Source organism: Silurus meridionalis, chromosome 7, assembly GCF_014805685.1.
Source record: "Silurus meridionalis isolate SWU-2019-XX chromosome 7, ASM1480568v1, whole genome shotgun sequence".
In the NCBI taxonomy this organism is placed as follows: domain Eukaryota; kingdom Metazoa; phylum Chordata; class Actinopteri; order Siluriformes; family Siluridae; genus Silurus; species Silurus meridionalis.
The window spans coordinates 18,625,537-18,651,179 of NC_060890.1; the positions used below are offsets into that span (position 1 = coordinate 18,625,537).

The window sequence follows — 25,643 nt, forward strand, 5'->3', positions numbered from 1 at the left end:
TTTGTATGTAATTTATTAGTCGCAAACTCTATTTGGAAATGTTACGCCGAACTTTCGAGGTCGCAAGTGTCAAAGTCGCGAGTATCGAGGTTCCACTGTGTGTATGTGTGTGTGTGTCTGTGTATGGATTTTGTTTGTATGTTTTTAATTTCCATCGAGACAGTCAGAGACTTGACTGTGTGTGAAAGTTTCAGCGTATTCTTCAGGACAGTTTATAGATAAGATCCCTACGAGAAATGTATCTAATGGAAAAAAATTCCCATCCGCCATAATCAGCACCCACATTATTTCCATAGTCTCATCAGATAAGTTTCACTTTCCTACATGCAGGTGTAGATGTGACTGTAAGAGTGGGGAGGTTACATCATTTTTATTTCATTTTTATTTTAAATACAACCAATTCCATATTTTTTTTTCTATTTACATTTTCAAGGCCTTTTCTATATCTTTTAAATATAGTTGTGGCCAAATAACATCTATAAATAAGTATTATTCTTTATTGCTATTCTTTAAGCAGCAATATTAATACAATTTATATCAATTACAAATCTAATATTTGGATCTAATTATATGATTGGAAAACCAACAGAAAATAAAAACTGGTAAAAATTGCACAATAGATTGAATACAAAACAATTTTCCTATATTTTATATATAAACAGACATTATTTATGTTCTCGCTCTGTCAGGGTGCAGCCTGATCTGTCCTGACCTCTGCTTTATTTTCTAATAACCTTGAGCAGCATAAACCAGCTCTGTTCTTTCTATCTGTCTGTCTGTCTGTCTGTCTGTCTTTCTACATATCCAATGTTCAGCACTTGTGGGAAAATGGTAATTTGAAACTCTTGGTAACATAATTTCTTTATATTTGGCCCCACAATAAACCACAGAACTGAGTAAATGATGAGAATTAAAACCATCATGATGCTGTGAAGTGTTTATATAATACAAACCCGATTCCAAAAAAGTTGGGACACTGTACAAATTGTGAATAAAAAAGGAATGTTATAATTTACAAATCTCATAAACGTATGTTTTATTCACAATAGAATATAGATAACATATCAAATGTTGAAAGTGAGACATTTTGAAATGTCATGCCAAATATTGGCTCATTTTGGATTTCATGAGAGCTACACATTCCAAAAAAGTTGGGACAGGCAGCAAAGAGGCCGGAAAATGTACATATAAGAAACAGCTGGAGGACCAATTTGCAACTTATTAGGTCAATTGGCAACATGAATGGGTATAAAAAGAGCCTCTCAGAGTGGCAGTGTCTCTCAGAAGTCAAAATAGGCAGAGGATCAACAATTACCCCAATGCTGTGGTGAAAAATAGTGGAGCAATATCAGAAAGGAGTTTCACAGAGAAAAATTGCGAAAAGAGTTTAAAGTTATCATCTACAGTGCATAATATCATCCATTCCAAAGATTCAGAGAATCTGGAACAATCTCTGTGCGTAAGGGTCAAGACCGGAAAACCATACTGGCCCTTAGACGGCACTGCATCACATACAGGAATGTTACTGTAATGGAAATTACAACATGGGCTCAGAAATACTTCCAGAAAACATTGTCGATGAACACAATCCACCGTGCCATTCGCCGTTGCCGGCTAAAACTCGATTGGTCAAAAATAAAGCCATATCTATACATGATTCAGAAGCGCAGGGGATTTCTCTGGGCCAAGGCTCATTTAAAAGGGACTGTGGCAAAGTGGAAAACTGTTCTGTGGTCAGACGAATCAAAATTCTTCTTCTAAAAAAAAGTTATTTTTGAAAAACTGGGACGCCATGTCATCCGGACTAAAAAGGATAAGGACAACCCAAGTTGTTATCAGCACTCAGTTCAGAAGCCTGCATCTCTGATGGTATGGGGTTGCATGACTGCATGTGGTATGGACAGCTTACACAGGAAAGGCACCATCAATGCTGAAAGGTATATCCAAGTTCTAGAACAACATATGCTCCCATCCAGACGTCGTCTCTTTCAGGGAAGACCTTACATTTTCCAACATCACAATGCCATACCACATACTGCATCAATTACAACATCATGGCTGCCGGGTACTGAAATGGCCAACCTGCAGTCCAGATCTTTCACCCATAAAAAACATTTGGCTCATCATAATGAGGAAGATGCGACAAAGAAGACCTAAGACAGTTGAGCAACTAGAAGCCTTTATTAGACAAGAATGGGACAACATTCCTATTCCTAAACTTGAGCAACTTGTCTCCTCAGTCCCCAGATGTTTGCAGACTGGTATAAAAAGAAGAGGGGAATGCCACACAGTGGTAAACATGGTCTTGTAACACCTTTTTTTTTTTTAGATGTGTTTATGCCATGAAATTTAAAATCAACTTATTTTTTTCTTAAAATGATACATTTTCTCAGTTTAAACATTTGATATGTCATCTATGTTGTATTCTGAATAAAATATTAATATTTGGAACTTCCACATCATTGCATTCTGTTTTTATTCACAATTTGCTCAATGTCCCAACTTTTTTGGAATCGGGTTTGTACTTTATTTTGATATTTAATATGAAGACTATAGCTCCTTTTTATCTCCAGCTAATAACAATGGCATAGCATTTATCTTGTAAATCAAATATGACTACGCCCTCAATCACAGGTGTTCGATGGTCATCTATCCAAGTGCAGCTCAAGGCCAGAATACGCAGTTCTTCATTTGTGTATAAAAAGCCATAAAACCTATTTGACCAGTAATGACTTAAACCTGAAATGAGGTTGAGCTTGAAAAGTTGTACTGACAAGTTAATGGACATAATATAACCCTTAACAAACAATGAGTTAAAAACGGGATTGTAGAAGCTATTATTATATATATTATTTTACGTTCCTGTTATCAATTAATCTGTCAGTTCTCCTGAGTTAATTATATCATAAATGGACCATTAGAAAAACTTTGATATAATGTGCCTTAATTGAAAATTGATTCTTGGTTAGAGGATCAGTACTGAAATTGGCTTTGCCCACATCAGAACGGTTGGTTCCAGAGATCTCTCCAAAGCAACCCAATAAGTATGAAGGTATTCGGTTTGTTTATATGATGTATCGTATGATGCTGACAGAAAACATTGTGCTGCTGAAAGCACGAAATTGGAGTAAATTCAGTATTTATGTTGAAAATTGGAATCTAGTGCAATTAGCAAAATATGATCTGCGTTTCATTTCATAAATTAAGATTTGATGCTTCTGACACCCCTGTGCACAACACTGACTGTCCATCGCACCCATTTTTCATTCCTGCTCAGGTTTGGCAACTTTATGTAGAAACAGATTTTTAATGGGATAGATAATAATAAAAATGATGTGGCGAACTAATATTCATAAGAAATAAAGCTTTTTCAAATGCTGTGTCTTTATACAATGACGATCATGTTATCTATTTAATAAAGGCTGCTAGACACCACATGACATGATATGATTTTAGCTTTATTGCTTGACCAAGTTGCAGAAGACCACATGGCGGATTTGCTCAGGGAGCACGTATAATTACAAGAATGCTAAACATTTCATTTTCACTCGATCACCACAAGTACAAATGACTAACCTAAAGAATAAATGAAGGGTGTGTTCAACACCGTTTATTCCCAGAGAATAAACAATGGGATGATCAATATATAATATGATCATTGTTTAAATGTAAACAATTATGAATTATGCAAATGCACACCTACAGTTGTATTCGTGCATTCATTTGGTTTTAAAAAAAAAAAGCCTGTAATGCTCTCCTGGCTATATTGTCCCGATTCTTCTGAATGGTAAACACAGTGCATACAAGTCTCCTTTCACTGCAGCTGCACCACCCGAATATCTCTAACCCTAACCTTAACCACCAGCATTTCTCATATCTCATATCTATAGCAGTAGCATCGATATTAACCTCATAAAATGCCCCCTGGGTAAAGTAAACAAACACTCAGTTGCTATTAATGGGTATCAAATAAAGAGAACAGACTATTGGAAATAACTGAATACATATTCATGGACAAAGATATATTGAATTAAATGAAATTGAAATGAAAAATATATTTGAAAACATGTTAGTGATTTTAGGGCCCGCAGAGAAGGCTGTGCTGGCCCTGACAGCCACCACCACAAAGATCGAGTTTACTCAGCAGAGGGATAAATATGACAGAAGAAATGAAAGACAAAAGCCATGACCGTAGATCACTGTTTATTTTGTGCAGGACAATTTGACCATTTATGCATAACTATTTGCTTAATTATTCTGCAGGCCATGTTATTATGCAAATCTCTTATTTTCCTATTGGTTTCTGTTTTGCCAACAGTTGGAAAATAAAACCTAAGAAAATAATATTTACAACCATTCTCTACTTCCTCTGTATAAAGCCAATACGTCTTCACTATGCAAATCAAGTGAATCAGGTAGAAATGAACTTTATTGGAATATTGGAATTGTATATACATATTCGCTCGTCTGCCTTCACAAGCAAATTAACTATAATGTTGGCCATTTGCAGCTTTAAAAGCTTCAACTCTTCTGGGAAGGCTTTCCACAAAGTTTAGGAGTGTGTTCATGAGAATTTTTTACCATTTCCTCAGAAGCGCATTTGTGAGGTCAGACAGTGATGTTGGACGAGAAGGCCTGGTAAAAAACCTAACCTAAAGGCATTTCATCGGATTGAGGTCAGGACTTTGTGCAGTCCAGTCAAGTTCTTCCACACCAAACTCACTCACCCATGTCTTTATGGACCTTGCTTTGTGCATTGGTGCGCAGTCATGTTGGAACAGAAATGGGCCGTCCACAAACTGTTTCTACAAAGTTGGGTGCATGAAATTGTCTAAAATGTCTTGGTATGCTGAAGCATTAGGAGTTCCTTTCACTGGAACTAAAAGGCCGAGCCCAACTCCTTAAAAACAACCGCACATAATAATCCCCCCTCCACCAAATTTTACATTTGGCACAATGCAGTCAGAGAGGTACCGTTCTCCTGGCAACTGCCAAACCCAGAGTCGTCCATTGGATTGCCAGACAGTGAAGCGTCATTTCATCACCCCAGAGAACACATCTCCACTGCTCTAGCGTCACTGGCGATGTGCTTTACACCACTGCATCCGATGCTTTGCATTGCACTTGTTGAGTGAGAGTGACCCATTCTTTCACAAATGTTTGTAGAAACGCTCTGCATGCCCATGTGCATGATTTTTTACACCTGTAACCATGAAAGTGGTTGAAACACCTGAATGCTATCATTTGGATGGATGGGAAGTGCAAAACATAGCAACAAAAGTGAGTACACTCTTAGTGATAACAGCTGTAAGTCGTGTAACCATGCAAAGCCACTTGACCTAATCATCATGTTTTTGTCTGCTTGACAGAACCATGCACATTTGTGTATTTTGTATAAGAGCAGTTAAAATGTGGTGCTTTGAGTACAATTGTCTCATACTGACCACTGGATGTTCAACATGGCACCTCATGAAAAAGACTCTCTGAATATTTGAGAATTAGAATTGTTGCTCTCCACAAAGATGGCTGAGGCAATAAGAGGATCTGTAACAACCTGAAACTGAGGTACACCACAGTGGCCAGGTTCATTCACAGGTTTTCCATCAAAAAAAGTTGAGTCCTCTTGCTGTGCTTCAGGTGCAGATGCTGCTTCAAAACACAGATGCATGAGCATTGTTTTAAAGGTTGCAGAAGTGAAAGATCTGCTTATCAGTGCTCAGACCGTATGCAGCACACTGCAACACGTCGGTTTGCATGGCAGTTATTCAATTCAATTCAATTAATTTTTTTTTTTGTATTGCGCTTTTAACAATGAACATTGTTTTAAAGCAGCTTTACACAGATAATGTAGTGATAAAAAATAAATATGTTCTTTATAAGTAAGTTTGTCCCTGATGAGCGAGCCGGTGGCGACTGTGGCAAGGAAAAACTCCCCGAGATGGCATAAGGAAGAAACCTTGAGAGGAACCAGACTCAATATGGCTCCATATCCTCGTCTGGGTTGCACCGAATGTCCATTTTTTGCAGATATGCAATCTTGTGGGGTACAGTGATGGTGATCAGAAGCAATCCGTAGTCCTGAGTCATCGTAGCAAACTGTTGACATTAACTACAGTCCAAATCCATCCTCAAAGCTTCCCAGAATAGATTCCCAGATAGAAGCCTTAGAATTATTTTTTAAAAATGAACTATTTGGAAAGTCTTTATGCACATAAACAAGTTGTAAAGTGATTGTTGTTACCAATTTGATTTAATTAAAAACTGTAATTTTTTATTTACTTGCTTGGTTCTTTTAGCACACACAAACACACAAAGACTTCATTGTTTTATTGTATGTTAATCAGATAATGTAAATGTAAATATAAATGTTGTGCATTTACAAGGCATGGAAATAATAAACTGGATTTACAGCCTGTCATTTAAAATAAGCATTGCAATCCCTTGGGTCATATTGATACACATGCAGTTTGGTTCTTTTCATATGTACAGTATACACAGGAGTTTGTTGTGACTATAAACCCAAACATGACTGATGGGATCATGGCACTTTTTTTTCTCATATTAGATTAGTTCAAGGTACATGTACAGAGACAATCAAATGCAGTATATCCTGATTAAGTGAGAAACAAAAAAAAAATCATAGTTTTAACATAAAGTCTATTTTGTTGCAGTCTAAAAGTTTTCATAGCAACTATAGTCCACAGTCATTGTATTCTTAGGGCTAATCCAATAATAATATCTGTAGGAGTTTCATATGAAAATTAGAGTCAATATTTACACCGAGGTCCGATAAACCAGAATGGCCACCCAGAGTTATGCTTTAAACAAAAAACTGTTAGATTCATGTGGTCTTATACAAATAATTCTGTCTTGTCAAAATCAAATAGAAGGAAGATAATAAGATAATAATTATTAAACTGGTGTCTATCATCAAGTTTTGCTAAAACTTACAACTATATGAATCAGCATAACAGTGGAAGCCAATAATATGTTTGAAAATGTTATAATAATAATTAATTAATAATTTAAAAAAAAGGCTCAAATCAAACCTTGTGGAACGCCGCACCTGTTAAACATCTAGTCTCATTGTTTTTAAGACAGGTACCTGTTCTTTTTGTTTATATGCAACAAACTAGGTAAAAGAAAAAAACACAATAATTAGACCGTGAATAACTAAAAGAAAGTTCTGTTTTATAACACAACAACTTATATAAGACATAAAACAGGAGAGAAGATGTTCTCAGAATGCCTCACACCCACTGAGAAACATGGAGGTGAAAGCTTAATGTTTTAGGGTTGTTTTGGAGCAGGGAATATTGGGGACTTATTCCAGGGGAAACGCAATACTCAACCAACATACATTCCATAACTCAAAGCTCTGTAAGCATTATTTAGAGAGTAAACAGTCAGCTGGAGTATTATCTATCATGGAATGTCCTGCCCAGTCATCAGACCGAAATCCTTTTGAACTTCTTTGGAATGAAGTGGATTGCGAGGTCAGAAGGAAATAACTAGTGTAGAACACCTTTGACAAAGTTTACAAGAGGCATGGCTGTGTTTTAAGTACAAGTGGTACAGCTGAATGTTTGTTAAAAGTAAATGTCCAGTTGGCAGAAGTGTGTAAAGCTGTTATTTGTGTTAAGGGAGGATTTTTCAATGAAAATAAAGGTAACATCTGTACATTTATAAAAAAAAAAATTTTGACAAAGTAAATCTTGTAACCCTAACCCTAATTTATAGTATAGAAACAATTTTAACTGCTGATAACCAGATCTGGGCAAGGAAAACTTAATTTTCTTCTCCTTCTCCTTAACCCCTTAACATTAATCTATCCAGGAGAGTAGTATGATCAACACTAAGGTCAAGCAAATACAAGTAACTAAACGCAACCCTAATCAGAGGGCAGTAGTTTGTCATTTACCACTTTATCCAGTGCTGAATCTGTGATATGATGAGGCGTATACCCTGACTAATACATTTCAAGAATGTTATTACTTTGTAGGTATAACCTTATCTGCTGTGTTATTTTTTTTCGGCTTATGATAATGAAGGAATGTCTGACATCCTTAAAAGCATACTTGTCTATTGTATTTAAATCCAGGTTGTTCTAAACTCAAAAAAGATTTGGTTGAAGCCACTCAATGTCCTGATTTAATATACATAAATACTGCAAATGGGTTGCAGCCAGTATATAAATATCAGTATGAATTATACTTATAAACCTGAAAAATGTCTTGTAAGCATGCTGTTTGTGTTGGGAGAGTGAAGGGAGGTTCACTTTAATACCTCTTGATGTTTGGGAACTTTTCCAGCCTAGAACATTCATGCCCAATAAACCTTGTGGAGGTTTATACAGTTAACTCCACTTAACCTCACTACTCAGCAATCCATCAGCAAGGGACCTAATTTACAAATTTTTAGCCTTGTGGTTAACAGGCTCAAGTTAATGTGAATAGGTGCATGAATAGGGGCACTATGTGTGAATTTATGTGCCAGATACATTGGAGCGTTAACGAGTTGCAATGAGATTATATGAGTGGATATTGTTTGAGTGTGGTTCTTTTTGTCACTTATTTGGATTCAAATGGATTTGACCTGATCTATTTATTTATTGCTTCAAATCTCAGTTTATTTATTTATTTATTTGTCTCTTTGTCGAGATCCGGGTTAACTCAACCAGGGAATACATTCCCTCCCATTAGGACTTGCCTTTTCTCTCAATGTTTGCTCTTAATTGGTGTGTTCATGTGTCTTCGTGTCCATGTTTGCCAGGCTGCCATGGGGACCAGGATTCATTGTGTCCCTGTAGGGAGGGTTTTTGTACCTAGCAATTCATCTTTATATATGGCTACCTCACACCACAGGAAATTGTGGAGCAATTACCTCACTGCATGCATCAATACAGTTACTGGCTACTCAAAGCGGTGATAAATGAGGAGCTGCTTCACCTGTTTTGTCATAAATACATATAAAATGTTAAGTAACTATTGTCAGGTATGTCATCTGGTGGAAATTAAAAATTATTTTGCAGGAATTACAGAACTGAATGAATCCCAGAGGTGTGTCCAGGACCTCCTCTGTCCTTCACCCATTCCCAAAGTACAGCACTGCATGTCACAAAGGTGTTATTCTAGAGACGCCAGCCTCACTAAAGGAGATGAACAGTGTGGCCTTTGTGTGAGACGCACAAAGCCGGACCTGTGTGAAGCTAGTTAATGTCCAGGAGGCAGGCCAAGGGCATCTGAGCAATGCCATCGCCCCCAGTCTGTGTTCACCTGCCCAGCTACTTAGCCCAGATACTCACCTCTTTCATATTGAACTATACGTATCTTCTAGTTGAACAACCCAAACTATGTGGTATTAAAACAAATTCACTGCTTGTTGCTGAGGCTGTGGTGACCAGGAGCAACAAGCAAAAGCTGAGCTGTGTTTTGTTTACTGTACTATTCATTAACTAGCCATTAGAATTTATAGTTATACCACTGTATTTTACTAATATAACCAATATAAACCAATATACAAACCAGTATACCATATAGTACCAAAAATGTAAAACATTTCAAAGGATGAAATCTTTTGTATATTTCATATTCTATATGTTCATGTTGGATTGTTCTAAATACACTTATTGAACACTGTGAACATGCTCATACTGAACATCCTTTCAACACAATTGTACTGTTTGACATTATAGTATACAGTTGTGGAAAGGTTTTTATTTATTTATTTATTTTTTATTTATTTATTTATTTTATCTGATTCCTTGCAACAGTGACTACAGCTAAAACTACAATACAGATAAAGTGGAATTGAGTTGGACATGAACATGAACACTTTAAATATGACCAGAACATATTCTCTGCATTATTTGATCTTTGTATAGTCTAAACCAAAAACAAACTAGAACAGAATTAACAGGATAATATTATGAATTACTGATGCATACTCCAGTGTGGTTACTGTGTTACTATGTATAGAAAGTGTTGAATGATGCAGTACATTGTATTATTGTCCAACTTGTTGACTCAGTTGAGTGAAAAAGACTTGGCCCTGTAGTTGAAACTGGGTAGGGCTACATTTTCTTTCTTAAGATATAAGCCTTAGTCAGACCATGTCATACAGAGCAAACTCATTTCTATTGACTGGTGCTTTAATGGATATTTTTAGAAAGCAGCTCTACAGAATAAAGCCATGTTAACAAGGTACTAATACAAAAAAAATTCTTGACCTCTTCCTGGTACCACACATAATTTAGCATGAGATCATCAGTGCCACTCTTCTCTGATTTTCATTTTTAATTCATGACTAAGCAATAAATAACAGAATAATATACAGTATTATTGTAATGTTTGTGGCGTGTGAATGCTTTTTAGACCATCAGCAGTATAAAGGTTTGAAAACACGTACAGTGGAATGTGCCAACTGTGTCAGAAAGTGTGCCAGCCAAAGAGCATTCCCATTGACTGTGAGGATTAATGCTTTAAAAAGAGCTTTCGTTCCTCTCAGTCTGATGACATGCTTTTGTTTCTGAATACGTGACCCATCAGTAAAACCCTTTAATCCATGTTTTTACATTTGACTTCATTTGAAGACTGGTCGATTCACACCTACTCCTGGCTGCCCTGTGGCGCTATGGGAAATACCTGCCTGAGGTAAGCTGAAGATGGTTCCCAAGGCAACAGCTAGGGTGAGAAATCTAACCCAGAGGGGGCACCAAGGACTTTTGAGCTGCTGTATGTGTGTGTGAATCTTGTTTCAGAGCATTCTGTGATCTGACACACACACACAGACACAGACACAGACACACACACACACACACACACACACACACACACACACACACACACACACACACACACATACACACATGCCATACATAGTTACTGATTCACACATGTAATCTTCTTTTCAAGGGCTCAGAGAGGGTCTCAATGTGTTCTACCAGAGATAGTGGTTTTACAAAGAATGGTTTGTACTCATTTACAGATAACTCTAGTTTAACACCATAATAATACATTGTTTAAATGTGTCGAAATAAAAAGAAATATTGTTTTTGTGTCCTTAACAAGCAGATGATATTGCTTTGGAAATAAAGCTAAATAAATGTGTGTAAAAAGTTTCCCTATAGATATACTGCAAACATTAATATAACCTGCTTAAATATTATCTCTGAGAGTGAAGTTTATTGTGTAGACTATATTTAAATAATAGACAAAAGATCCTCACTGACATAATTTCAAGTTTCAATTGTATGAAACCTACTTTGTTTGATAAAAGATACACATAAATTTGTACTGTTTTATTGGAAAATGCAAATGAGCTCTGCATATCTCAGATAAAAACACACCTGTCCACACCCCAGCCATCTGTCAGGTGAGGAGTCTGGAGTCAGAAACACACTGATGATACCTAGACATCTACCCGACAGATATGATATTAACATCTCAGTTTAGCCACTGTCCCAGGTTTGGTTTATACATAAAGGTTTTGTGATTATTTAATAGATCATTTTTTTAAACAGATATTAAAATATTGCTTCAAATAAAATTTGCTTAATTGCACATAATGAATAACTTAAGATTCATGATTCATAATGGTGATGCTTCATTTTATGGTGAACAAACCATGAACTTTAGTATTGATATACCATAAGCAGCATTGAACAAGTAATTTACACTTCCATTCCTTTTTTATAAGAAATTATCCAATGATTAGTGTTTATACCATTCATAAATCGAATACGGTCCACAAAGAGCAGTATGGAGCAACACTTAAACATTTGCTTTAACATTTGACAACCTGCAAACATCATGGTATTGTTGATAGCATTGACACCTCTCATTTTTAGGTTCCCTGGTTTCATCCTGAACTTGGGTTATTTGGAGCGTCACATGCTCTCCTTGTGTCCATGTACGTTCTTCAAGTTCGCTGGTATCCACCAAACACCCAAACACACGCACGTAGGATTGGCTATGCTACAATGCCCCTAGGGGAGAATGTAAGCCTGAATGAAGTCCTCTTTGTGCTCAGTGTTACTGGAATTGCCTCCGGATCCACTATAACTCAGAATAGGATCAGGCAACTGAATAAATGAATAATTTATGTGGAGCTATTTTACTCATAGATTGAATTAACCTTAGTCATTGTCATAGCCATTGTCAATGTTTATTAATGTCAATATTTGTATGATTAACAATAAAAATGTGTTAAATTACTTTATTACCTAATCTGTTATTGCTGGGTTTATTGGTTTGTTCTTTTAAATAATGCAGCCAATCTTAAAGTAAACCTCACTCATAACAGTACTGTGCATTGCAGGGTTTAGACGGCATTTCTGCCATTTGTCAGACACCTGTATTTAGACTGACTTACAATTATCTCATTTATACAAGTTTTCATAGGCATGGAAGATTGATTTTTCTCGTGTGTGTTGTGAGTAAACCACAAAATTATTCCATACAAACAATCAGTTAGAACAGCAGATTGAAATTATTTTTCTCATTTATTATTATTATAAATAATAATGTACAATATATTATTAATAATAATAATAATAATAATAATAATAATAATAATAATAATAATAATAACAATAATAACAAATCTTTTAACATTCACTTGACTGAGAAGGCTGACTCATTGTCAACACTGGTGGTCAAGAATTAGACACAGGTGCCCAATTGCAGCTAATTTTTCATCTAACTTTTTAACTGCTATGCCATGGACCAGCCTGAAGCAAAGATTTTGACTCAGTGGCACAATACAAATTATAGGCAGCAGCATGAGCGGGCTACAGGTCCCCAGAGATGCTGTAAGTCGTTTCTATGGCCATGCTTGTCAAGCATGAAGACCTGTGGGAGTAGATGACTGCCACTCTCACACACACACAAACTACAAAGCTCCAATGGAGGATTAAACATTAAAACCTGCTGTCAAAGGGCTGAGCACTTCAAAGAGCCTGTGTTATTGAAGGAAAGAAAAGTATTTTCCTTTTCCACATGCCAGATTGGTTTAGGCAATATCCCTGTCAGAACTCAGCAGATTCAGAATTAGCAATGAGCATTTAAAGGAAAATGTATTTATGCATATGTGTGTGTATGTCTGTATTTTTGAATATGTGTATGTACAGTATTTAGTATATGAACTCCTCAAATCAAAACATATCAAATCAAATTTAATTTGTCACATACACATTCATACTGAGTATGAAGTAGTGAAATGCCTGTTTTTTTTACTGTTGAACATGTAATTAGAAATAGAATATGCGTGTATGTATTTTTGTATGTATGTATGTATTTCTGTATGTATGCATGTATGAATGAATGCATGCATGTGTGTATTTTTGCATGTATGTACGGATGGCTGGATGTATGTATGTACGGTGTGATAGATGCATGTATGCATGGATAAATGTATGTATGTATGTATGTATTTTTCATGTACGTATCTATAAATGTATAGATGGATCAATGCATGTGCATATTATTGCATGCATACATGTTTGTATGTATGTATGAATGAATGAATGCATGTATGTATGGATGGATGTGTGTAGTTGTTTATTTGTAATAATCTATTTAATAAGCAAACAAACCAGATCAGATTTTCAAAAAGCTATTTGAATGTCATAATAATAATAAGTAAAATGTTGGTTGATTAAGAATGAAAGTATTTATTTGGAATAGTACTTTGTTAGTACTGACAAACAGTAGTGAAGAACTATTTTGCTGCAAACCAAGAAAACAAAAAGAAATAGATGTTGAAAATGAGGCAAAACTACATTACCTACATATACTTCACCTTTTCTGACCTCTTCTGGGTAAATGTGGTATTGCAGCGTGCTGCAGTCCCCGCCCACTAGGCGTGCGTCATAACACGCTGATTGGTCATCGCAGCTGTACGTCTCAGAGAAGGTCATGTTTATGGTACCGAAGTAATGGCGTATCTTGCACAAAAGAAGCACAAGCCAGGTACCTTATACCGATATACAGGCGTGTTTTGGTCTTCGGAAACATTGTCTTTCAACATGATACAATGCTGCAGGTTTAAGTGGGGTTTTAATTGTGTTTCTTTATTTGCAGGATGTCTCTAAATAACGCGTCACTATGTTTACAGAGGGTCTGTATCATTTCCTTATTGACTAATCAAACTACAGTATTTATAAGTTTTAACCATTTTTATCACCAGAAACCTTGCAATTCTAATTTATACTCTAACCATACAATTCATACTGTATGACATAATTTATAACCTAATTTAAACCTTCTATTTGGACTTGTATGGTACAGTGTATTGAGATCTTGAGTATTACCCTCTGAGACACATCTGGAATTTGGATTGTTGTATTTTTTCTTACAGTTATTCCTCTTCCATTTGAGACACATAAGGAAGAAATCCTTCTACACCCATACCATATTACCCCAAACTGAACGTCTGTACTGTAGTGTTCATGGCTTGCAGTGTAACAGTGGGGATTTATGCACTTCGCCCTCCCCATGTGCTTTAAGTCAGAGTCGGACAGATGCTTCAGATCCTGATCCTGGTCCTCCACCTCCTCCGACGTGCTGCTGCATGAGCGGCTGTCATAACTGCGTGTGGATCGAGTATGCTGCAGAGCTGCTAAAGTACTACGGCGATGGTAAAGAAAAAGCACTGGCTGCCATCGAAGACAGTGTTCTTGATGAAAACCTCAAGGCTTACCTCAAAATGGAGATCAGGCTACTGAAGAAATCGTGATTTTCGTACTACACAGTATATATTCCTCAAACGACTGAAGTTTTTGTTTTCTCTTTTTTTTATAGCGGTCATGGGGTGGAAATAGGGATGACACCTCTTACGCCAGATTTACTTGTGTTTTTGGAGGTCGATTTTTAGAAGTCTTTGAATTTGCAATACCAAAACTATTGTAATGTTTTTTTAGTATCGTCTCCAGTCCCGGTTCCGATTGTGAATGCATAATCAATGTGTTGCACAAATGCCCATGTTGTAATAAAATTTTTAGAAATGGAAAATCTAAGTTTGCATTTATTCATTTTGGTCATCACACCTGAGATAAACACTTGAAGTTTAGGGGACTCAGAAACACCAGCACAGAAGTACACAACCATTAATTCCTTTGTGATACTAGAAAAAAAAAGCCATTTTTATGCATAGGTTTGTAAATAATGGAAACAGTAAATAAAGATGTTCAGAGTGTCATGTATCTAATAAAGGCTCTAAATCACACATATACACAAAATAGGGCGAAATTTGGTTTAGTCCACAATGCCATATATGGAAAGTGGAAAAAAGGGGGGTGGGGTGGTGCTATATGGAGGAAGGAGGAAAAGAAGAAGGCCAAGGAAGAGGTTTATGGATGTGGTGAGGGAGGACATGCAGGTAGTTGGTTTGAAAGAGGCATATGCAGGGGGGTATGGAGATATGGATGATCCGCTGTGGCGACCCCTAATGGGAGAAGCCGAAAAAAAAAGAAGAAGAATGACCAGGTTCATGTTTCTCATTAGAGTTCATTAAATAACTGGATACATTGTTTCTCATTGTGTCATAAGTTTTCCTGAGCTAGAACTTTAAAAATAAACCTGCATTCATTATGCAGATGACAGAATAATGCTTTCTATTTATTTATTTAAGTTTAAATATGAAGACAAATGAGAGGAACCATGGCAACTTTGATTTTAATAAAAATGTTTGGTATGCCTTGGAACACTGAAGTAAATTAGGGAAATGTATAAAAATGTTGGCTCTGACGGTTCCTCAACCTCAGCTACATCTTTTGAGAAATGTGACTGCAGGACTGTTTGATAAGCATGCTCACACTCCGGCTTTTCTACTTGTTTTCCAGTGGATTTAGCTTGTTCTATTCTTCTATTGCTCTTACTGAGTAGTTACAATGGGTTAATAAATGAGTAATGCCTCATGAAGCTACCACTGTTCATTGCAACAAATTTGGTGTTTCTTGCTCCTGCTTTCTTTTGCAGAATATGTTACACCCTTAAACACAGGTTAACATGGCACACATTTAATTTTGACAATATAATTTTTGAGTTCAGATACTTTGAAAAGGATTAAGTTTTTAAATACCTATTTATTGTGAATGAGGAAAATTAACATTTCTGAAATTAAAATAAAAATAAATAAATATATATATATATATATATATATATATATATATATATATATATATATATATATATATATATATCTGGATGCAGTAGCATTACATTTTCTCTCTCTAGTTAAACTAGGAGACAGGGATGTTGTTCACAATGGCAGCTCCATTGTACAAATTGATCTTTGCTTAGAGCCAGGTTATTATCAGTACATTAAATACACAAAATATAGGTCCAAGCACTTGTATTTCATTGAAGATGCTCATATGTCTGAAACTGCTAGTTTTCCTATTTTACTTGTGTGGATCTGAAAGCAAAATGACTGAAACAAATGAAATGTTATTTGTACAATGAGGACGAAAATAATCCTTACCAAAGATCATACAATCTACTCAGTTAATTAACGTGGCTCCTTTAATCTAGATGTTTCAAGCAGGATTACTGTGGTTATCTAATGTGCCATCAACCATCATGCCTTTTTTGTGTTTGTATATACACTTGTGTTATGATCCAAGTGAGAGTAAATGACCTCTACAGGCAAATGCTATTCATCAACAAACCAGTTAGGTCATTTGCACTATATCATATACTGTAGTACCTTTAGAATTATAAGTTATATAAAACTGTATTGAAATTTGGTTCTGATAACAACATATTATCAATATAACATGACATTTTAACAATATGTATATAAAGTGAACCATAGTCTATATGTGTGCATAATATCAATCTCTAATATGAAACCTCCACTCTATCTTGAAGATCCTAGAAAATGTGTACCTACATAGGAATACGTTGATAAAATTAGTCAGGATTTTGGCCTCATCATAGCACAGAAACAGCGCTGGTTAAAGTGGTAAATGGCCTGCTATTGGCCTCTAATCACGACTGTGTCTCCCTGCTTGTGTTGCTTATTCTTAGTTCTTATTCTTATTCTTAATGCTTTTTGCTAAACTAGGAAATGTTGGAATTATGGGAACAACTTTCTCCTGCTCAAGTCTTATCTGACCGATCATTATCAGTTTGTTGATGTAAATAGTGAGTTCTCTACACTCTACACTACTGAGGTCAAGTTTGGTGTTCCACAAGGATCTGTGTTAGGCCCACTGCTTTTTGTTTTCATATTCTAAAATTATTTGTAAACATGTTATTTGTATTGCTATTCTGACGATACACAATTGTATATTTCAGGAAAACCAGATGAGAGACATCAACTTAATAATGTTGAGGAATGTGTAAAGGTCATAAGTCAAGTCAAGTAAAGTCAAGAAGCTTTTATTGTCCTTTCTATTATATATAGCTGATGCAGTACATAGTGAAATGTAACAGTATAATATGATTAAATATAAGTATAATATGGGTAGTGGAGTGGATTGAAATGAGTAATGAGTGTGTGTTACGTTTAGGTTGTACGGTTCGGTAATACACAGTTTAGTGAGTGTATGTGTGTTATGTACAGTTTAGTCCTCTTATTACCATAAATAAAACAAAGGATGTGTTTATTCCAGTATAAATATTTTCTTTATCCAAATCGTTCCACAGACGATGCTATTGTTCTGGCGCCTGATGGCTTGGGGGGCAAAAGCTATTGCACTGACTGGATGAGAGGCCCGAATGCTTCAGAACCTCTTTTCTAATCGTAGGAGAGTTAATAGTGTGTGTGAAGGGTATGCTGACTCGTCGTTCTTGCTGATAAGACCCACCATGGTTGTGTCATCGGTAAAGTTGACGATGTGGTTGGAGCTGTGCATTGCTACACAGTCGTAAGTCAGCAGAGTGAACAGCAGTGGGCTCAGCACACAGCCCTGAGGGGCCCCAGTGCTCAGTGTGGTGGTGCTGGAGATGCTGTTCATTAACCGGACTGACTGAGGTCTCCCAGTCAGGAAGTCCAGGATCCAGTTGCAGAGGGAGGTGTTCAGGCCCAGTAGGCTCAGCTTTTCAATCAGGAGCTGAGGATGATTGTTCTGAATGCCAAACTGATCTATGAACAGCAAGTGTTCATAGACCCTTATTGTCCAGGTGGGTGAGGCCCCGTGGCAATAGCATCGTCTGTGGAACGATTTGGATAAAGAAAATATTTATACTGGAATAAACACATCCTTTGTTTTATTTATGGTCATATGCTATGGGATAGCGGAACAACGAGCATTTACTCTTTGTAAAATTATCTATTCAGGAAGTGAGCTCGAATTTTGAAAATATAACAGTAATATATGTAATATTAATAGTGTCAGGGAACCACCAGCCACACCGCCCTTCTGCACTCAGCACACTCGCAGCGCCTCACCATCATAGTAATCACCTTCACCTGTCTCCAATCTACACCCTTCCTTTATCCCATTCTCACTCACTCACCATCAGATCCACAGATCATTCTGGTGATCATCCCTGGACTACCTGTGTTTCAGAGTATACCCGTTTTCCGGTGCATGCTTCCACCTAGCTTCTATCTGTTTCCCAAGGCTAATAAGCGCCCTGTCTCTATTTTGGTTTCCGACTCTTGATCCTAGCGTGACAAATAGATTAATATTAATAGATAATATTAATTTGTACACCCTGTACAAAATGTTTACAAACCAGTTTCTCCTCTGTCTAATGCCTTGACTTTTGGTATGGCCAATCCTCTATTTGGAATCACGGTTGTGCCATGATTGATTTTTTTCATGAACAGAATGCTGTTTAGTAAGTATGTTGTCTGATTCTCTTTGGAATAGGTATTTATTACTGAGATCATGTGACTCCTTAATTGCACATTGATAACCTCCTTTTGACTAATTATATGATTTCTGATGGAAACAGAAGTCACAATAACTTGCCTCAATTGGGGTAAGTTTAAATACAATCATTAAATTTATTCTTTTATTAATTTTCTCAGTTGTATTGATATACCTCACACACACACACACACACACACACACACACACACACACACACACACACACACACACGCTCACATATTTATTTAGAACATGCATAAGACATGCGTCAGAGGCATCACTTTCCTAATCTGCTAAGGGCTCAGAGAATAAAAACACCCACCGGTGGACTCTTCCTGAGAAAGCCCAGTATAGACATCTATTCCTCCAGCAGACACGGAGACACGTCCAGCGAGCGGTGCTGCACATATTCAGGCTGGCAGTCAGCTGCAGCGGTGAGTAGAGTTTTAGAACCATGTGCAATATTGAGGGGAGGGTTGTAATCTTGCAAGTTATGAAATCACAAATAGATTTCTAGAAATCAATAAAACATGAATAGTTTTTTTTAGAACTAAGTGCAATAGTATTCTGAATAGTGCAATTAAATTCGGCTTTAGACCTTTGTGAAATATGAAAATTCTAGATATATGAAATGTTAAGTGAAGTTCTAAAACACTTTGAAAGGATAAAAGAATAGAAAGAATCAAATCTGGTATCTTCTGAGGATATCCTTTAATTCTATGGTGGTGAAACTGAGAATTCTTACTTCTTCTAATGTTGATCTGTATTGATGATGCAGCATCAAGAAGCATTGATACTTCATGGCTCCAATGTTCCTGATTTAATTCTGAACTCGGGATAGTGTCTGTATGGAGTTTCATATATTCTCCTCATATTTATTCCTGTGGGTTATCCAGTTTATTCTCACTTCCCAAAAAATTTCTTTATGGGTTTTGGCAATGCTATTACTCATAGGTCTGAATATGTGTGTGCATGGATTTCATCACATCCAGTTTGTATTCCCACCTTCTGTCCAGCGTTCCCAGTTTTACCCCGAACAGAATAATACTGAATATATATATATATATATATATATATATATATATATATATATATATATATATATATATATATATATATATATATATATATATATATATATATATATATATATATATATATATATATATATATATATATATTAGGGCTGTCAATTAAAACATTTAACACGTTTAAAACATGGTTGTAATCGCACATTTTTTCATCTGCTCTAAATGCACCTTAAATTAATACTTTTTAAGTTTTTAATATGCTAATCACAGATATTGATGCTTTTGTAGGTTTTGCATATGTAAGTTTATTATTAGCAAAATCAAACTCAACATAGAGCATGAAGACAAAATATTCTGTGTCTTAAAGTACGTAAAACATTAGGACACCAAACGGAACTTTGCTATGTTTCCACACGGACGGTTTTAATTGGCGGATGTTTGCATCATGGTGAATTTTGGTACTCGATTCGAGACTTGGCGCATCAGTAAAATAAATATTTAATGATTTAAAAAATAAATTCGGTGGAGTTTCATTATTTCTTTTTTTTATATCTAAATAAAGAAAGGACATTATAAACATTTGTATGCATTAAAGGTTTGAATTTCGCTTTCATATTTATTTATTTCTATTTTTAATAAAAATGGTCAAAAACAAATGTGTGAAGCATTAATCATGCCTTAATAATATTAGTGCCAGCAGCAATGACTGTGTTCATTAGTAGAAGATCAGCTCAAGATATTTCATTAGACTCAGCTCTTTTCTGACAGCTTAGTACACCCATCATTGTCCCCTTGTATAATAAGATTAGTTCATGCCATGATCAGTAGCACTATGGATCTTATTAAATGAAGCCCAGGATTAGATTTAGGGTCACCCCTAGGCTGTACTTCTCTCTTAAGCCCCTCCATGAGGCATTCATCTGTAGATTCATTTGACTATGGATGCATGTAGTTCAACAGTAAGAGGATTAGTAATCAAGTCCAGGACAGTTTGCATACCATGTACAGTAAGAAAGGAAGCACTTTATCCCTTACTGACACGTGACATTCTAGAAGATGTGTGTAAATAGTATGTGAGAAATATGACTGAAAATGAATATTACATTAATAACCATACATGATAACCAGTAAGTCACAAAAGCCTTGTCCTCTCTCTCTCTCTCTCTCTCTCTCTCTAGCTCTCTCTCTTTCACTCTTCCTCTCTTGCTTTTTCTCTCTCAGAGTAGTAATATTAGGCTGAAGCTCTACATCAGGGAGAGAAAACACAGAGGGGAGAAAACACGAAGCACTCACTGTCAGTGGTTTCATTAAAACAACAAACAGCTATGAATCTTGAGCCTCCAAAATCTGAATTTAAGTCAGCCACTCGGGTGTCCGGAGGCCCAGCCACGCCACGCAAAGGCCCACCCAAATTCAAACAGAGGCAAACTCGTCAATTTAAGAGCAAACCGCCAAAGAAGGGCATCCAGGGGTAATTATGACTATTATTATGATTACTTTCTTACTTCTTACTATTATTATTATTATTATAAGTAGTAGAAGTAGTAGTACCTTATTTCATTTTATTTATTGGCTCATATTAAGTTTATATCTCTATTCTGTTGCCCCCATCAGATTCGGAGACGATATCCCTGGTATGGAAGGTTTAGGCACTGGTAAGTACAATTTCTTTGTATCTCGTCACCTTCTCATCACACGTCTTGTATCATCATCTCAATGCCATCTTCCATTTAATCCTGCCTGCTCTCATTTAAAGTCCTTGAGTGCAAATTATATTTTACCCGCAGACAGGTTTTACCGATTGACCATGACTCATTAGAAATGCTATAAGGTAGATTATAAAGGCTTGAGTGTCTCTTCTGGCAAGCTGCTTAGGACAACCTGGAGGACAATGGAAGGCTTTTCAGCATAAGGATGCGGATTCAGTCCAAGGAATAGCTTAATACTACTTTTATATTCTATGCCTCTTTTCATGTGTTTGTTTAATGTTGCTGTAACTGAGATGGAGAAATCTAAACAGATGCCCTAAGACTATAACATTTGCAGTTATACTGCATCCATGATGGTGTCCATTACAGGCTTTTAGAGATTGTTTAAATGACCTTGTGTGTTCTTACCCACAGACATCACAGTCATCTGCCCTTGGGAGGCCTTCAGCCACTTGGAGCTGCACGAGCTGGCTCAATACGGCATCATCTAAGTCCACCATCCTCTTCACTTTCCACTTTCCAGTCTGCCTCCACCCTGGCCATGGGCTCCAGTCGGTCCATTTATATGATCACCTTATCATATAACATTACAAAAAATAGAAAAACCAAAGTAAAAAAGCAAACAGAAAAACGTACCTAACTGTCCACTTCATGGTATCTTTCTTTTCTGCTCATAAATCACTGTAACTCAGACCAGCATACATACTAAATCTGGTTGTGTTTGATTTATTGTCTCTCAGATCATTTATTCCCTTCTTTTACCATTCCTGTTTCATCTCTTCTCTCCTTTCTTTATCCTCCTTTCTTTTGGAACAGAACTTCAAACTTAAGCAAGCAAAACAGCCTCAAAGTGAGTATCATAAGCATTTTACCCGTGAAATGCTAGGCTTCTCATTTCACGTGTCCGAACACCTCTGGGGACATCTTGAAGGGGTAATTTATTTTATTTTTTATTTTTGAAAAGGTCATAATCCTGTAGATATGAGACACCAGCTGACTGGCAACGAATCCTTTTTACACTATGCATTAAAAAACCGCAAAACACATATTTGACAACGACTGTGACTTGACTCTTCCTTCTTTATTATTAATCTTTTTATACACACTTTTGCACACAGGCTTCAAAATGGTCATATTCATTTGTTTGGTTAGAGGTTTTCTGAAAAAAAATCATACAAGAAAAACAAACTGCCACTTTCTTGGCTGTCTTGCAATCCACCTAATATGTCTACAGCTTGGTTATTATCGCAGAAATAAAAAAGCTAAAACAAGTCTGAGGTTTGGGTGATTCGAATAGAAGAGTGTTCACTTTTGTCTTATTTATCTGCATGCTTGATTTGTTCCTTTTTCATCTTTCATTCTTTTATCACATTATTGTTTTTTCTCTTTGCATATGCCGCTGTCTTTCTGTCTCAACTGTTTTGTCACAAATCCATAGATTAATTTAAACTACATTCAGTTCTTACTAATCGAATGTCATGGCATATTTCATGTGTATATTAATCTGCCATAAACCTATTTCATTTGTACATTCTGTGAAGTGAATTGCATGTTCCTTCATCATGGTCTTTATATCTTTCGGACACTGCATTTTGCTGTGTGTATGTATGCAGTCGTGTGTTATTGCATGTGGTCTCATTTGAAACGTTCAGCCTAATTTATTTCCTTTTATTTACAGTGGCATGCTGCTATTATCGTCCACACAAACCCTCACAGTACATTTTTGCATAATTTCAAACGGTTAACTCGACACCCTTACTGTCTGTAATCAGTGACTGAAATAACAGTGTTTCTTCTTTACAGGATGAGATCAAAATAAAGATTAAAAAAAAACGGAAAAAAGTTTGTTAGTTGTCATGTGTTCAGTTTTCCCTGATGTTAATTTACATAAAAGACATTAATATATTTTCAATACATCAAAATATTGTAAATTTTCTCTTTGCCTCTTTTTTTCTACAAAATTTGCTTCATAGTTTTATTACATTCAATAAATATAAGGTTTACTGTATGGTCTGTATGTGTTAATTGTATAATGAATTACAATAAAGCACCAAATATTTCCTAGAATTTGATTAAATATTTTCCAAATTAATTTAAATAAAATAAAATAGTCAAGAAAATCTTAATTATCTGAATTGTATAAATGCATACAAATTAAATAATTAATTAATTAATTAATTAATTAAAGGGTTTGATTTTTTTCCCTCTATACAGCAATGGTTTTGGTCACTGAAAGGGATTTTACCTCTTATGAAAATTCTTTTTGGGATATTTTTTAATTATTTTTGTACATTTTCTGAGGTAATTTGTTTTTGTATAGATAATTTAATTATATAATAATTAAAATAGACACCTATGATTTTATTATTTTCACCGGTTTGTATGCTAATTTTGTCTCAGCACGTACATCTGGAAATTACCTGCATATGCAGCAGAGGATGTACTTTCTATGCCAACTAAGGAAGTATGATCTGCCCCAGAAGTTGTTCATAAGTTCTACACTGCAGTCATTGAACCCTTCCTGTGCACATCCATCATCGTCTGGTTTGGAGCAGCCACAAAACATGGCAGGAACAGACCTGCAGCAAACAGTGAAAACAGCAGAAAATAAATCTTTGGTGCTAGAAGGAATAATCACTAATGGCCCTTCACACCCTGGACACAATCTGTTTTAAATCCTTCCTTCTAGCGGGCGCTACAGAACTTTGTTCACCTAAACGGACACATAAACAATTTCTTTCCTCAGATAATCACCCTCATTAACAACTAACCCTAATTATATTCTCTGCTTGATATCTATAAGTACTACATTGTCAGAAAAGTCACTCATCAATTCATCGCCATATGTTACACACACTATTGCTGCTATATATTTTACAAAGGTTCCAAAGAAACTTCTTCATCTTATATGATGCACAATACTGCTATTTGCACTACCATGCACTCTCACACTTGTACATTACTGATCTGTTATATACTCTGTAAATTGTGTTTTTTTTTTATCTGTATTGTCTGTAGAGTCTTATATAGTCTGTGCTGTCTTGTAAAGTCTTGTCTATAAGCTAAAATGTTTAGTGCTGTTGTTTATAAATGTACTTTTGAGAGTCACCATGAGCTGGAACCAGTCAAATGTCAACACTTTTGGCCAATAAACCCGAGTCTGATTCTGATCTGGGAACATCAGAGTAACTTTATTAATTTATGAAATAAACAAACAAACAAACAAACAAACAAACATAAACCTCTCTTACTACCTGCATGTGTTTCCTCACCACATCCATAAACCTCCTCCTTAGTCTTCCTCTTTTCCTCCTTTCTGGCAGCTCCATCTTTAGCATTCTCCTACCAATATACCCCATGTCCCTCCTCTGCACATGTCCAAACCATCTCAATCTCGCCTCCCTCACCTTGTCTCCAAAACACCCAACATGCTCCTTCCCTCTTATAAACTAATTTCCAAGCCTGTCCATCCTCGTCACTCCCACTCCCCTTCTCTAACACACTCTTCATTACTTTGCACTGTTGACCCCAGGTACCTGAACTCCTCCACCTTCATCACCTCTTCTCCCTGCAACCGCACCACTCCACTGCCCTCCCTCTCATTCACACACATGTACTCTGTCTTACTCCTACTGACTTTCATTCCCCTTTTCTCCAGCTCTCCAGTCTCTTCTTAACCTGCTCCCTACTCTCACCACAAATCACAATATCATCCGCAAACAACATAGTCCATGGAGACTCCTTTCTGACCTCGTCCGTCAACCTGTCCATCACCACTGCAAATGGAAAAGGGCTCAGAGCCGATCCTTGATGCAGTCCCACCTCCACCTTGAGCCAGTCTGCCATTCCTAATGCACACTTCACTGCTGTCACACTGTCCTCATACATGTCCTTGGAATAAAACAAAAGTAATATAATAAATTATGGCAAAATACATATATATATATATATATATATATATATATATATATATATATATATATATATATATATATATATATATATATATATATATATATATATATATATTCGCTCATGAAGACTTTAGTTCTGAAAAACGACTAACTTCCGGCAACC

The 25,643-nt window shown here is 36.1% G+C and overlaps 2 protein-coding genes across 4 annotated transcripts; both read left to right on the forward strand.

Moving 5' to 3' along the window:
* Positions 1 to 13,878: 13,878 nt before the first annotated feature.
* Positions 13,879 to 15,011, forward strand: oxld1 (oxidoreductase-like domain containing 1). The gene is made up of 4 exons (XM_046854262.1): positions 13,879 to 13,970; positions 14,082 to 14,118; positions 14,359 to 14,638; positions 14,802 to 15,011. Exons 2-4 carry the CDS (start codon positions 14,083 to 14,085, stop codon positions 14,819 to 14,821), a joined length of 336 nt encoding a protein of 111 aa, XP_046710218.1. The 5' UTR covers positions 13,879 to 13,970; position 14,082; the 3' UTR covers positions 14,822 to 15,011.
* A 4,097-nt stretch (positions 15,012 to 19,108) lies between these two features.
* Positions 19,109 to 23,408, forward strand: pde6gb (phosphodiesterase 6G, cGMP-specific, rod, gamma, paralog b). 3 transcript variants are annotated; one of them, XM_046853043.1, is made up of 4 exons: positions 19,109 to 19,260; positions 21,036 to 21,328; positions 21,472 to 21,512; positions 21,981 to 23,408. In XM_046853043.1, the coding sequence occupies exons 2-4, from the start codon at positions 21,183 to 21,185 to the stop codon at positions 22,055 to 22,057; spliced, it is 264 nt and encodes an 87-aa protein (XP_046708999.1). In that variant the 5' UTR covers positions 19,109 to 19,260; positions 21,036 to 21,182; the 3' UTR covers positions 22,058 to 23,408. The 3 variants fall into 3 exon arrangements, with proteins under 3 accessions (XP_046708999.1, XP_046708998.1, XP_046709000.1); XM_046853042.1 differs by having other exon boundaries at positions 21,079 to 21,328; XM_046853044.1 differs by having other exon boundaries at positions 19,115 to 19,260; positions 21,084 to 21,328.
* The last annotated feature ends 2,235 nt before the right edge of the window (positions 23,409 to 25,643 follow it).

Coding starts and splice junctions, on each gene's coding strand:
- pde6gb (XM_046853043.1), top strand. CDS start 21,183: ATGAATCTTGAGCCTCCAAAATCTGAATTTAAGTCAGCCACTCGGGTG. Junction 21,329..21,471: donor CCAAAGAAGGGCATCCAGGG/GTAATTATGACT, acceptor TGCCCCCATCAG/ATTCGGAGACGATATCCCTG. Junction 21,513..21,980: donor TATGGAAGGTTTAGGCACTG/GTAAGTACAATT, acceptor TCTTACCCACAG/ACATCACAGTCATCTGCCCT.
- oxld1 (XM_046854262.1), top strand. CDS start 14,083: ATGTCTCTAAATAACGCGTCACTATGTTTACAGAGG. Junction 14,119..14,358: donor CGTCACTATGTTTACAGAGG/GTCTGTATCATT, acceptor TTTTTCTTACAG/TTATTCCTCTTCCATTTGAG. Junction 14,639..14,801: donor GCTAAAGTACTACGGCGATG/GTAAAGAAAAAG, acceptor TTTTTTTTATAG/CGGTCATGGGGTGGAAATAG.